The 14,797-nt window shown below is 38.9% G+C and overlaps 1 protein-coding gene across 1 annotated transcript in view; it reads left to right on the top strand.

Moving 5' to 3' along the window:
- The window catches only part of RASA1 (RAS p21 protein activator 1), a 207,809-nt gene that overhangs the window by 150,739 nt on the left and 42,273 nt on the right, over nt 1–14,797 (top strand). Inside the window, exons 17-19 of the mRNA XM_033922545.1 lie at nt 1,856–2,015; nt 3,515–3,657; nt 14,374–14,489. Coding sequence (XP_033778436.1) covers nt 1,856–2,015; nt 3,515–3,657; nt 14,374–14,489 — 419 coding nt within the window. The remainder of the gene's footprint in view (nt 1–1,855; nt 2,016–3,514; nt 3,658–14,373; nt 14,490–14,797) is intronic.

The following is a 14,797-nucleotide window of genomic DNA, read 5'->3' as shown; positions in this document are numbered from 1 at the left end:
TTGGATGGGCTGGAGTGGGGCTTCAATGACAGCTTTGGTAATTAAAGAATAGGGCCAGTAGTGCTGAACAGTAGTGTTGCCCGATTCAGGAAAAAAATTCTTGATTCGATTCAGCCTATTGAATCTTTTTTTTTTTTTTTTCCAAACATCTTGGTGGGTTTATTTTATAGTCTCTTCACCCCTTTTATAGCCTCTTCACCCCCTGTACCTTCTCCTAACCATACTGGCGCTGTGGTGTAAACAAAATAAACAAAAAAGACTTTTCCTCTCTCTGTTAAATCCTAACTCACGTTCACAGTCTAACACCAACTCTGGCAGGATACACATTTCAAATCTGACATATTATGATCACAAAACAAAAAATAAAATTGTTTTTTTCTACCTTTTGTTGTCTGGTCATTATTCAAATCTTGTTGGTCCTCGGCTCTGGTTGTCTTCTGATAACTCGCATGCCAGGGTCGTCTACTTTCTCCGTGCTAACCATCCATCTTCTATCTCTGTCCTCCCCTTCCATTTCCCTTCCCTCCCCCAGAGGTCTGACATCTTTTCTTTTTTTATCTCCATCCACAGATTCACCTTTTCTCAACTACCCTTTCATCCAGCATCTCTCCCTCCTTCCCTATCACCCCAGGGTCCACCATCTCTCCCTTTCTTTTCCCAACTATCCTCCTATCCAGTATCTCTATCCCCCCCTTCCACACCATCCCTTGTGTCCAATTTCTCTCCCTTTCTGTTCCTTCCCTCCCTAAATCCCATTGTTAACCATCTCTCTCCCGCTCCTGTTTTTAGACCCAATATTTCTTCCCCCAAAGTCTGGTATATGCACGACTCTTTGAACCCTCCATTCCCTCCCTACCTCCGTGTACTTCTACACCAGGGCCCTCCTCCCCTGAATGTCTGTCCCGCCTTGAAGGCCTGCACCCCACACCTGAAGGCCTGCCTGTCTCCCCCTAAAGACCTGTGCCACCACCCCTGAAGGCCTGTTCCCCCTTGAAGGCCTGCACTCCTCCCCCAAAGGACAGCACCCCCCCCCTTCCGGAAGACCTGCATGTTCCCCCTGACCTCCTGCACATCCATTTACCTAATTTCATAAGCAGCCCACAGAGAAGATCGCTGGTGCTAGCATTCTTTGCAAGCTGCCATAGGCCTTCGGAGCTGTTTCCTCTGCTGCGATCCTGCCTCTGACATCAGAGGAGAGGCAGGACCGCGGCAGAGGGAAGACAGCTCTGAAGGCCTGTGGCAGCTTGCAAAGAGCGCTAGCACGGGTGATCCTCTCTGCAGGCTGCTCCACTAATGAAATTAGGTAAATGGATGTGAGGGAGGCCGGGGGAAAGCCAGACACCAGCACTTCCCGACTGACCTTCCCCCCTCGCCCTATAAAGCAGGAGTGGCAGCAGCCAGCCAGCCAGCAAGAGGTAGCGCTGCCGCTTCTGCTTTAGGGGGCAAGAGGGGAGGGTCAGTCACCAAATCAGGAAGACGATTTTTTGTTTTTGTTGTTGTTGATTTGAATCGATTCACCTGAAGTGAATTGGTGAATCGATTCAAATTGTGAATTGGGCAGCACTACTGAACAGACTTCAGTTATCTGTACCCTGAAAATGGCAAGGGCAAGAACTGGATGGATCTCATAGATCTTTCTGCCATCATCTACTATGTTACTATGAAGCTCAGTTTCAAAGTACTCAGAACTACAAAATTACTTATCTTACTATGGAACTTTGTAAGTCTATGTACTTGAAAATGAGTACCTATATTTCCTTAAGTGTGTGTGTGTGTTACATTAGTACATTTTTGTTTTGAGTGAATAGCAAGATATATTATCATAGATTTATTATAAATAATTTTTTCTCTTTAGCTGATACTTGCAAAGGAGCTGCATGTAGTCTATGCCTTATCCCATGTATGTGGACAAGACCGAACACTACTGGCTAGCATATTACTGAGAATTTTCCTTCATGAAAATGTTGAATCATCATTGCTACGAACACTAAATGACAGAGAAATAAGCATGGAAGGTATAATGAGCAAGTTTTATATTTTATTTGTTTAGTATCGTAAATCACCTTATACCAATAGGCAGGGCTGTGGAGTCGGTAGATAAATCCTTAGACTCTGACTCCCACTCCAGGTACCCAAAATTGTCTCCAACTCTCCACAGCCCTGCCAATAGGAAATAAACTATAAATATATTGCAACCCTTTTCAGAGTACAGATGTAAAAAAGATCAAAACTTATATAAGGCTTTTTGTGATGTTGTGCCAAACATGGACCCATGTTGAGTCCATTTATCAAGTCACTTGCTGCAGCTTTTTGAATTGTTTGGGTTTTTTTTTTTGTGTGTGTATGTATACTACACACATGAGGTCTGTTCAAAAGGTTCTAGGACAATTTTAATTATGCGACAATGGGAAGTTCTTTTGAGACACTCTAGGCAACGTTGAGTAGCTTGAAACCTCCCAAGTAACCTCCTTTTTTTCTGTTTATGTTGATATCTGTCTTTGTCTCCGAGCTACAGCAATTTTTGTGAGTGTGTGTTTTCTTGATCGGCTATTTTTCATCATGTGCGACCTCAATGAATACTGCTAAAGCGTGAAGCTCTGTTTTAAATTGGGTAAGACCACTAAAGAGGCTTATGAAATGTTGAAAGTAGCTTATGGGGAACATGTCATGAGTCATGAAAGGTGCTTTGAATGGTATTCATGCTTCAAAAGTGGTCGTGAATCAGAGGAAGATGATTTGTGAACTGGAAGACCAATGTCAACTGATGATGATCATGTTAATCAAGTGAATATTCTTGTAAGTGCTAATCGGCGATTAACTGTTAGAGAATTGGCAGAGGAATGCAACATCTCCATTGGCTTATGCCACAACATTCTAACAAAAGTTGGGGATGTCTCGCGTTGTGGAAAAGTTTCTTCCACGATTGATGACCAACGACCAGAACAACAACTGCAAAAAAACTCAATGACAGTTCTTCCCCTGCCACCTTACTCTCTTGACTTGGTCCCTGCTGACTTCTTGTTTCCCACACTGAAATGACTTTGTAAGTCAATGTACTTGAAGACTTATAAAGCAAAATTTGACGCAGCAACTTTTGACTATTCCTGAAGTTGCATTTAAGGACTGTTTCTAGAAGTGGAAACAAAGTTGGGAAAAGTGTATATATAGGGAAGGGGACCCAATAGAATAAGTTGTAAGATTGTATAATACATTTTTATAAAATCAGTCCTGGAACTTTTTGAACAGACCTTGTGTGTGTGTGAGATATAGATATATATATATTTTTTGTATATATAAAATATAAACTATTTTTGGTTAATAAAGCATAGTTTTAAATTTTATTATTTTTGACAATTCATAGCTGGAAAGGCCAAGTGCCTACCCCCTGCGCGTTTGATTTTTTATTCTTTTACATAGGTTGTTTTCTCTTTTTCTAAAAAAAAAATAAAAATTAATGCTATCAAGATGCTTTCAGCTTTTGTAATTTATTTTCAGCAAGATGTGTTTTTCTTAGATGAAGCAACAACACTATTTCGTGCCACTACACTGGCCACCACTCTTATGGAGCAATATATGAAAGCCACAGCCACACCTTTTGTGCATCATGCCCTAAAAGAGACTATCCTGAAGATAATGGAGAGCAAGCAGTCTTGTGAGGTAAAACTGCAGTGCTGAACTTTTACAATGTTATACAGTAGCAAAGTAAACAATGACTGATTAACCATAATTTCCCATCTAGTCTCCCCACTTAAAATTTGTGTACTAGCAGACCAATACCAACTCTCCCTCCTCTCATCTTTTAGCCTTTTCTTAGAACTTCACTCCTTGTCTGTCCCCCTGCACACCCAAAGTCTGTTATTGTTTACCTTCACCTCTGCAAGTAGTCCATTCCAGATTGTACAAGGTCTGTCCCCTCTTAACAGATTAGATAGTTGTAATTATAAAATGGATTGTATGTTTAGAAACTTAAATATCATTATAGCTCTGAGACTCAAATTATCCAACTGGAAATCGTTTGACTCACTTAGCTCACACTTTTAGTTACAATCTGTGTTATTGCAACATAAATGCGAAATGTTAATTTCTACCACTATGCCTCTTAACACCAAAATCATTAAGAAATGGATCATTTTTAAAGATTACTTAGACTCTCTTTAAAGTTCCACAGTCTTGCATTTAATACTGTTTTTTTTTTCATCTTCTTTCATCTTCTCTTTTCTCTCTTTGGCCTCTGGGGGACCACCTTTCCCTTGATTTCTGACTCTCTCCTCCCTCTCACCCTTTAATAGCCCCTTCCTCTTCTTCTCTCCTCCCCTCCCCCTTTTTACTGTTTTCTTTCTTTGTCACTATATAATGGTATAATGCAAAATTAAGAGAGAATTATTATGTTTATCTTTGATTCTTATATGATACTATTTTATTTTCTCTGTTTGTATTGATGCCATGTTTTTCTTTGGTATTGGCTTCTTTTTGTATTCTGATAAAATTTATTGGAAAAAAGAAACTTAAATATTATTATAATATGCAATTTGACATTCATTTTAGACTCCTAGAAGGTAACATTTTGTTTTATCTTGTGGCTTTTTTGAATTGGACTTTAGACCATTTTGAATGAGCTTTTAAAGAAGCAATTGTATAAATTTTATAAGTAAATAAAATTGTTGTTATAGGTAATAATGACTGTCTTATAGGCACCCATTTTGATTCCTTCAAATGGTTTTAATTATTTTTGTAATTCACTTGCACATCTATTATGTAGACTGTAAAATCAGTTCTCGGAGAAAAAGCAAGATTGAAAGCCCTCATAGATGGGTAATAATTATCAAATGGCATTCAGAGTGGGAAGTGTTTTTCTAGCTTAAAAATCTTCTAGGAGCTTTTGAGAAGCACCACCGTGTATGCACATTACTTTCTACCTACTGCTGTCATGCAATCTGTTTTTCTATGGAGCTCTTCAGTTGACTCTCACTTCATATTTGTCTAGTAAAAATGTTCTTGTTTTTTCTCTGTTGCTGTTATGAAAGATTCTTTTGTGCCCCTTATAATTCTTAGATGGGATTTTGACCACCTTTGTTAAAATAATTTTATTCAAAACTTTTTTGAAGAGCACATCATAACAGAAACAAAAACAAAATTCAAATATGGTATCACAGAAAACAATAAAATAGGTACACATGGTTTCTTCAATGTACCTCAAGAACTACAGAACCAGATTAATCCCCCAACACCTTCCAACTCCTGAACCTCCACCCCTTTTAAACCCTGCTAAGCCCCCAGCAACAAGAAAGAGTCTACCCACAGCTCAAATCTCCTCCAGTTACAATCATATGCATGACGCTTACCATGTTTTTAAGCAATCAATTTATACATTTTGTGCACTACCATTTTCCACTCTGGTGGAGCAGGCTGTTTCCAACTGTTAGCTTTCACCAGCCTAACAGCAGTAAGAGTTACTGCCTCTTTTACAAAGCTGCGCGGCAACAGCCCTGAAGTCCTTTAAATTTCAATGGGCTTCGGAGCTGTTAGCGCGTCTTTGTAAAAGAGGCCGTTAGTTTACAGAAACTAAATTCCCCCTTCTCCAAATCAAGTTCATGATGGTATATCAATAGGGTGGTCCACGATAGTATTCTGTAAAATCTTGTCTCCACAGGGCTTATTTTTGTCCACCTGGTATGTTTCACTCATGTCCTACCAATGTCATATGATATGCCTTCCCTCCTAGTTGTTTCACCTAAGTCATCAAGAGTAGTTTTGTGCTAGATTTAGGATAAACTAAAATTATTAATGAATTTATCTTAAAAATTCTTTTATTAATTGGTAGGCATGAGAGAGCCAATTTGATCTGCATTAAGAGGTTAGTTTTTCTAAATATCCAGGAATCCTATTAGTTCACTAAAATGTCTTACTCATGTCTCAAATTTCAGCTTGATTAGACAGTATTTAGAGTTCATCCCAGAATGCACTGTTTGTGTGTTGTGTATGTAGGCGATTGCGCATAGTTTGTATGGTGTCATCTAGTTTGTGATCTGTACCTGAAAACTGGCTCCTTGGGATGTTAGTCTGTCAGTTGTCAACTGATAGACTACCACGTGGACTGGATGTTCTTTGACTGGTCAATTTTGATCACTATGTCAAAGGAAAACATTTATTGGAAGCAATAAGTTGATGTGTGAGTCAGCGATGGCAGTATAGGATCAAGCCAATAGGAATTAGGGCTCCATACAGTAACGTTGAACTGCTGTTTACTCTCAACACATATCTGAAATAAAACTTGCAAACAAGGCACGCTCAGCCATATCCAAACATTTATGGTTTCTGTCCGAGCACCTAGCAGCACTTGCCTTTTTTGATGACAGAATCAAACCAGAAACAAAGCTAAGAAAGGTGCAACAATTACAGCGTGCACCATTGCTAGACATTTCATGATGTGTTGTGCATACAGATGAAATGGAACCTGTGACCTTTGAAAGTTTTGTAACACAGAGAACCCAGTCATTTTTTGATATCTTGATTAAAGGAGGATCAACAAAAGTGAAAATATTCCTGAAGATAATCCCACAGAGTGGACTGACGATCCAGTTTTCAAGGAACTTTGGAATCGGGCATCCAAACTGACTGTTAATGATGCATCAGACCGGGAGATAAGTCTTATTATAAACTGATACTTTGACAAAAGATGAAGAACAAAAGCAATTTGTTCTTTGACTAGTGGCCAACCACCAAAAAAGTTTCCTTCTGCATCAAAGGCGGCTCTTATATCATAGACCGTTAATTATTTGTTGAGTTCACAAGAATTACAATATATTGTTAAATTTTGCAGTAGTTTTAAAACACAGCAAGGGGGTGATCCCTAAACTTTGTTTAAAGTAAAATTTTCTGTGTTTAATTTTTATATAAAGAAATAAAATTAGCCTTGTGAGCAAACAAAATGTTAATTTTTTTTGGACCACCCTAGTGTAGCAAGACATACTCCCAAGAAGTGGGTTGGGTTACTTCCTTACCCAGTGTCTGTGAGAGCTCCTGAAACACAGAAACCTATAACCCCTGCACTCGGACACAATTCCACAACATATGCAAGTATGTCCTTACTTCTCTAGTGTCTCTCCAACACTTGCCATCCCCCCTTCCCCATCTGTGCTAGGAGCAGTGGGGTGTAATACTACCTCATAAATACATACCCATTCTCTATCATAAATGCTGCTAGCTCTAGGGTGGGAACATCCCTACATATCTTTTCCCACTTCTTAATGGTTAGCCCCCACCTTAAAATTAGTCTCCCATGCCCTCATATATGGCAATGATACCCCCTATGAGAATTCACACACTTATAAAATACCTGAAATAGCCCCTTCTGCAAAGAGTAATCTAATAACATCTCAAATTAGGTTTTTCCCTTAAGAAGCTCCTGTTAAAGTCCTGATGTCCATAAATAATGTTGAACCAGTAGGTAGGGAAAGAATTGCAAGATGCTAACCCATATCTAGCCTGAAGCTCATGGAATGGTTGAACCCTCCAAAGCACCACATCACACAATTGCATTGCACACACTAGACCCCTTGCCTTCCAGGAAGCTTCCCCCGTGTCTACCCGGGGCAAGCTTAGGGTTAAATCTCAAGGGAATAAACCAGGAGTATTTATTTTAAATTTTTATATACCATTTAAAACTAAACGGTTTACAAAATTTACATGCACAATGTTAAAATGACGACAAAGTAAAAGCAAATACATAATAAAATACAGATATAATAAAATGGAAATACATACAATCCTCAGGAAAATACCATAATGTAGATAGTAGAGGTCATAGATAATTCATCAATTTTGACTGAAGTAATTAAAAAAAGGCATCTACGAATAGTTGCATCTTTAGTAATTTTCTGAACCTACCCTTTTCACAGCATCTGACCCACTAAGGAGTTCCATAACTACTCCTGCACAAAAGAAAGTCTTTTTACCTGTTTCAACGAATCTTGGATTCACGGACGTCTTCAGTAAAGCTAAACTCTCAGAACGCAGAGATCTTTTTGGTGTATAGCTGAGTATATTAATTTTAAGTAATTCTGGGATGTTTCCATACAAAAATTGATGGCGACCGGAAGCCAATGAGAAGTATGGTGAAATATGATCATATTTAGACACACCCATTATCAGATGTGCTGCTGTATTTTGTATAACCTGCAGTGCTCTGCATCTTGCCTTTGTTATTACAAGGTATCAAGCATTGCAGTAAAGCCGCGACAAGACCATGGCCTGAACAACAGTTTGAAAATCATATGATGCAAGCATTGTTTTTAATCGGTGCAACAAATGCATTTGTGGAAAGCATGCCTGAATGGTCCTAGTTACTTGCAAATTCATTGTTAGGCCTGAATCAAGTCTTGCACCTAAGATAGTCAATGACTCGTGCACGGAGAGAATATCATTGATAACTTTGACCTCTGTAGGCCACTGATAATCTGACCTTCCTACACACATTATTTCAATTTTATCTACATTTAATTTCAGACCTTGTTCTACCATCCACTTCTCAATCTTACACATGTATACGGATAATGATTGTTCAACATTATTATCACCACCACCATTTGGGAAGAAAAAATGATATCTGCATAAATTCCCAAGAACTCAAATAGATTACCTATAGCAGTCATATAGATGTTAAATAATAGGGCAGAGAGTGCTGAGCCCTGTGGCACTCCTGCCTGGCCGAATATACTCCTGAAATCTTAGATCCATTCCTTATTTGAAAGGAACATCCTAACAGGTAAGTTTTAAACCAACTGAAGACATCATTCATTCCAAGATTATACAATCTACACAACAATTTGTGGAGATCAACATAATCAAATGCTCCAGATATATCTAAATACACAAGACAAAATGTCTTATGTTGATCCATCCCTAATCTCAGGATATCAATCAAGGAGATCAGAAGTTCCACACTGTGATCCTTCCGGAAACCAAATTGATTGGAATTTAAACAATCAATCTCATAAACAAAATTGTCGGGAAATCCAAGATGGCGATCTGAGAGCAGGACGCGCTGAGCTGCGTGTCCCAGGATTGCATTCGTTCGAACTTTTTCTAGCGCTTTTCACTTACCGCGATGCCGAAGAGACGGGGCCGGATTGCCGCTTCTGCCTCGCGGCGTCCTGGAGCCCCGGGTCTCGGGAACATACACGAACTCCTGCGGCGCATGCAGGAGGTCACAGCGACGTCGGATGGTGGCCCGCAGAGGACACAGGGAGGCGAACCCGTTGTGGATGCTCCTGGGCCCGATACTACGCTGAGCCCCGACGTTAGGGCACCGCCCCCGCAGCCCCAGATGACCAGCTCTCCCAGGGGCGGGGAAACCCCGGATTCACTGGTTTTCTCCTCTCCAGAGGCAAGGAAGGATTCACTGGAGAGCTCGGAGGTTGGGGCCCACCTTTCTAGGGCCCCCATGGAGATGTCTGGGGGAATACCATCTCAACATGAGGGGGAAGGACAGAAGACTCCCCTCGAAGGACTTCAGGACGGTGAGCAATTTACACTTACACAAACTCCAATTGTACTGATTAAACCTGCAGAAGTGACTTTAGACTCTATTTGGGACTTAATGGCTGGTTTTGTTAAAAATATTACTCCCACATTTCAACAAATTGAAGGGAAAATTAAGGAACACGATAAGGAACTGAAGAACTTAAGAGAAGAAACGAATACTTCTAACTCATCAATTCAAAAAATAGAAAAAGAAATTGAATCATCAAAACAAATTCAAGAGACCTTAGTTAAAGACTATATTAACCTAAGAAAGAAGATTGAAATGCTTGAGAACAACTCACGTAGCAATAATTTAAGGTTAATTAACTTTCCAAGACTCGAGTTAGTAACACCTAGAGATATGCTTAAGAGATATCTAATGGAGAATTTAGAGATACCCGAGAATTCATTACCACCATTTTCAAGGGTTTATTATTTGCCTGATAAAGAACAAAATCAACAACCAAAAGTAAAATCTTCAGATCAAGAACCCTTAAATATTTCACAGATTTTAGAAACATCTGAGAAGGATTTAGCATCACCAGCCACTATGATTATTACTTTAGCTTTGCCAATTGATAAAACATGGTTGTTAAAACTTTACTTTAAAAATAGACAAAAAAGCTTTCTTGGTTATAAAATACTAATGTTCCCAGATTTGGCACGGGAGACGCAAAGGCGCCGCCGTGAATTTCTTCTTTTGAAACCTGGGGTTTTATCTTTGGGGGCAACTTTTTATTTGAGACATCCGTGTAAGTGTATTGTATATTACCGTACTTTTAAATATGTGTTTTTTGAACCATCACAACTGACCAACTTCGTGGCTATGTCTCGTCTGAATGTTAACAATCTTTGAGCCCTATAATTTGGATATTGTGACCCCATCTCAATGCTATATCTCTCAGTTTCCTGTTATTATTACTGCTTTTCTATATAATTTCGCCAAGTTTCTTTAATTCTTGGATCTTAATTTGTGGACTTGAGCATAAATAGTATATTTGTTAACTTAGGAATTATATTACTATTGTATTTGATATTCATTCTATTCTTGCTTTCTGTACAAGTGTAATACTTGAAATTTAAGTTGAAAATAATAAAAATATAATAAAAAAAAAAAAATTGTCTAACTGTGAGAGAACAATCTTTTCTAATACCTTTCCAAAGAAGGGTACAGTAGAGATAGGCCGAAAATTTTTCAAAATGCTTGTTTCCAAATTTTTCTGCTTTAGAACTGGTTTAATAGTAGATTGCTTGCAAGCCCCTGGAAAGATCCCATTTTCCAGTGATTTGTTTACAATTTTAATAATTATTGGAATAACCTTGTTAGCCATTTGTCTAATAACAATTGAAGAACAAGGATCTTGTATTGCACGGGTAGGTGTACAATCACAAATAACTTTATGACCCTCAGATTCATCTACATTATCAAACTTAGACCATTTCTCATTTACCACATTCTCTGCCATATGTAAATCTAAATCATCTAAAAATTGTGGAATTCCCCCCATTCTATCCACTAAAAACTGTGCATACTTTTCCACATCTAAATCATAATTATCAACTAAGCCATCATATCCATTAATTAAATAATTAACTGTATTAAATAGTTCTTTTGGTCTAGTCAGAGCCTGAGTAACTCGTTCCTTGTAATATTGATTTCTTTCATTATCACACAAACAAAGATATTCCGTGAGACGAATTTTAAAAGCATCATGATCCTCACTATCTTTTGTCTTGCACCATAAGCGCTCTGCCTTTCTAATTTCACTTCTGACTTGTGCTATCACTTCAGATCTCCATGGACAAGACTTGTATTGCCCTTTTAGCACAACTAATTTTTCAGATGCAACAATATTCAATGCGTTAGTCAAACTATTATGCCATCTAACAACCATCTCATCAACAGAATCATTTTCATCAATCTTTGCATGTTGACAGCCATTCCTTTTCTAATTCCTTTATATCAAATTAATCACACTTCTTTTTTCTCCTGACTCCTGTATATTGGCCCAAGCACAAAAGATAACAGCTTGTGATCAGACCACTCCACCTGTTCTACCAACAAAGTATTTTCAAGCAGACTTTTACAGTCATGGGACATAAAAATTAAGTCCAATACATGACCCGCTCGATGTGTGCTTTCATTCACGATTTTTTCTAAACATAAAGCAGAAAGTGTCACTAGGACAACATGCTCTGAATCAGCCTCAACAAATTCCTGAGGGTTTAAAGGAATATTAAAATAACCTAAAACACATAATTTGTTAAAATCAATATTCAAACCCATTAAAACAAATCTAAAAATGGGAACCCATGGTTAACAACTATACCCAGGGGAAGATAAACCAAGCATAACACATAGAAACCATTCTTAACCACTACACATTCACCTCTCCTCTAATAAAGACCCTTGCAGTGCCCTCTAGACCCATAGAGTTATCTCTACTGACAGCAATCCTCCTTCCACATTGTCTCTCCAAGGGACCCACAACAAATGCATCAAGGGAATCCATGCTACTGCCAACTGCTCTATTTCTGCTCACTGTTTAAAGTCCTGGGCCTGCCATTCAATAATTGCTCTTACCTGGGTGGCTTACTGCAGATGGGCAGGTTAGATGGGCCTTTATCTGCTGTCATGTTTCTATATTTCTTTGATAATACTTCACTGATTTGGGAACAGCTAATCCTCCCTCCCCTTTGTCCAAATTGGAGAACTCATCTCCCCACCCTAGGGTGCCTGTTAATCCAAATGAATCTCAAGATTCCCTTTGCAATCCTTCCAGCACCAACCAGCCCACCCAAATCAGGAGGGCCTGGAACCAAAACAGCAGTTGTAGCAAGTCCATTATTTTTACCACTTCAATACAGCCTACCCACAAGATGTACATTCCTTCCCATCGATCCGAATCCTTCCTAATGTGGTGAAATAGTGGATGATTAAGAACATATAAATTCACACCCAAGGGTCCAAAGTGGACACCCAATTAGCACATTGAAGAACATACCCACCTAAATGGGAAGAGCTGCTTCAACTGCTCCACAAGATCTTCTGACAAATTCACATTCAGGAATTCAGATTTCACCAAATTGACACGAAACCCCTACACCCCACTACTCATCTAACTCGGCCATTACTGCTGTCAAAGATCTTTCTGGTTCCTGTATAGTAAAAAGCAAGTCATTTGCAAAGAGACTCAACTTATAATCCTCACCATGGATCCGAATCTCCATTATTTGGGGATTGGCACACACTCACTGAGCCAAAAATTCAATCACTAATACAAACAATATGAGCGACAATGGGCACCCGTGATGCATCTCTCGCAATAATGAAAATGACCTGGAATAACTACCATTCACCTTTCTTCACCTAGGAGTTGGAGGGTCATCAGTGTGAAAGTTAACATTGCCAATAATGAGAGAAGGAGATGAAGGTTCAAGAAAGGAGAGCCAAGAGTGAAAATCAGAAAGGAAGAAAGGGGCTTATTAGGGAGTCAGTAAATGACCACTACCCGGAGGGGTAGAGGAGCAAATAATTGGATGGAATGGACTTCAAAGGAAGAAAAGCAATGCAATTGAGATGGAAGAAAGGCTTGAAATCTACAAGAAGGTGAGAGTAGCAAACCAACACCACCTCTATGACCAGCTGAGCAATGCGTATGGGAGACATAGGAAGGCAGCTGAGGCAGAGACATTAGAGTTGATCCAGGTCTCGGTTAGAGCAAACAGGTGGAGGTATTGAGAGAGAGTTTGTGGATGTAGGCAAGATCGTTAGAGATGAAGCGGGCATTCCACGGGTCATGTGAAAATGGCAAATAAGAAGGAGGGGAACAGAAATAAGATTGGTAACCTTGTGGTGTGATCTGCATATGTAGGGTGAGAAATGATTGGGAGACCCAGGATTGGGGTGTCTCTGGTAGATAGCAAGAGAAGGAGCAAAAAAGTACAGACAAGAATAGGGAAGGTATTGAGGGGGGGTCTGCAACATTGTGGACGAGACACACGTAGAAAGAGCGAAGATGGCTGAATGAGCAGGAGAAAGTGTTGAAGCTTTAGAGCTGAGTAGTAGACAAGAGGAAGAGTGAGGTGATGAATTCAAAAATTGAGTGCAATAATGATTTGGCGTGAAGGGAGAGATTGGCAAGAGTCAGTATCAGGAGGAGGTGTATAGGAGCCATAGAAGTGGAACATAGGAGAGGGAAGCATTGGGATGAATATGAAAGCAAGACCTCCTTGGTAGTCATAAGATATGTTCTAGATTTAGGAGAATTTTCCTAAGACTAGACTTATAAATCAGTGCTAAGGCTAGAATGGGCTCTGGGTCTTGTGCAAAAAGCCCAATTATATTAGGGGAAAGAAACAAGGTTAAAGTGTGGGTAAAAATGAAGCTGTTCGACAAAGAAATATGAGGCAGCAAAGAACTTTTAAATACCTGATCATGTGATTAGAAACAATCAGGTCCTGGGATCAGAGAGGGATGAGGAATGGCAATCAAATTCTGATTTGGGCTGCTCTGGTCATTTTACCCAAAATACTGGAATTTTGTTCTGCTTAGTGTCACTTGTGATCACGTGACCCACACATCTGATGGGCTGCTGTCTTCAGAAAATGCCTGGTAAATATAACTTTGCATTGCTTAACATTGTTCTATTAATTTTAAGAATGGTATTGTATTTCATTGTTTTTCTACAACTGAACAAACTTATAAGCTTATGAAAAACTAGTACAAAAACTAAGCAGCATTAATCATATGGTAACTTGTAGTGCTACAGTGTGAAATTTCAACTCAAATTGTTTAAGCTTTTAATTAAATATAACTGTTTTCAACAACTATACATATTTTTATTTTAGTTAAATCCTTCAAAGTTAGAAAGAAACGAAGATGTAAATACTAACTTATTACACCTGCTGAGCATCCTTTCAGAGCTGGTAGAGAAGATATTTATGGCTGCAGAAATACTGCCTCCGTAAGTTGCTGCTTTGCTGTTCTTTGAAAATAGCAGTTTCTAATATATATAGTTTCATGGGCACGTATAGATGATATACTTGCAACAGGATTAAATCACTGGAGAGGTAGCATTATTGTTGCAGTTTGGACCTAAGTGTTATCCTAGTGGAAAGGTTTAATAGTCTTATCTATTATGCCAGAATATTAAACAGAGAAGCATCATGTCTTTGTTTAAATCAACCTAAAAATATGGCCAGAAGAAGGCGAGCATGTTAAATAGCCTAAGAATATTTCCCAAATAAATTACTTTCTCTGATGGCTAGAGTA

Source organism: Geotrypetes seraphini, chromosome 1 (genome assembly GCF_902459505.1).
Source record: "Geotrypetes seraphini chromosome 1, aGeoSer1.1, whole genome shotgun sequence".
NCBI lineage: Eukaryota > Metazoa > Chordata > Amphibia > Gymnophiona > Dermophiidae > Geotrypetes > Geotrypetes seraphini.
Note: the sequence above shows the minus strand (reverse complement) of the source record. Positions and strands in the feature narration are given on the sequence as shown.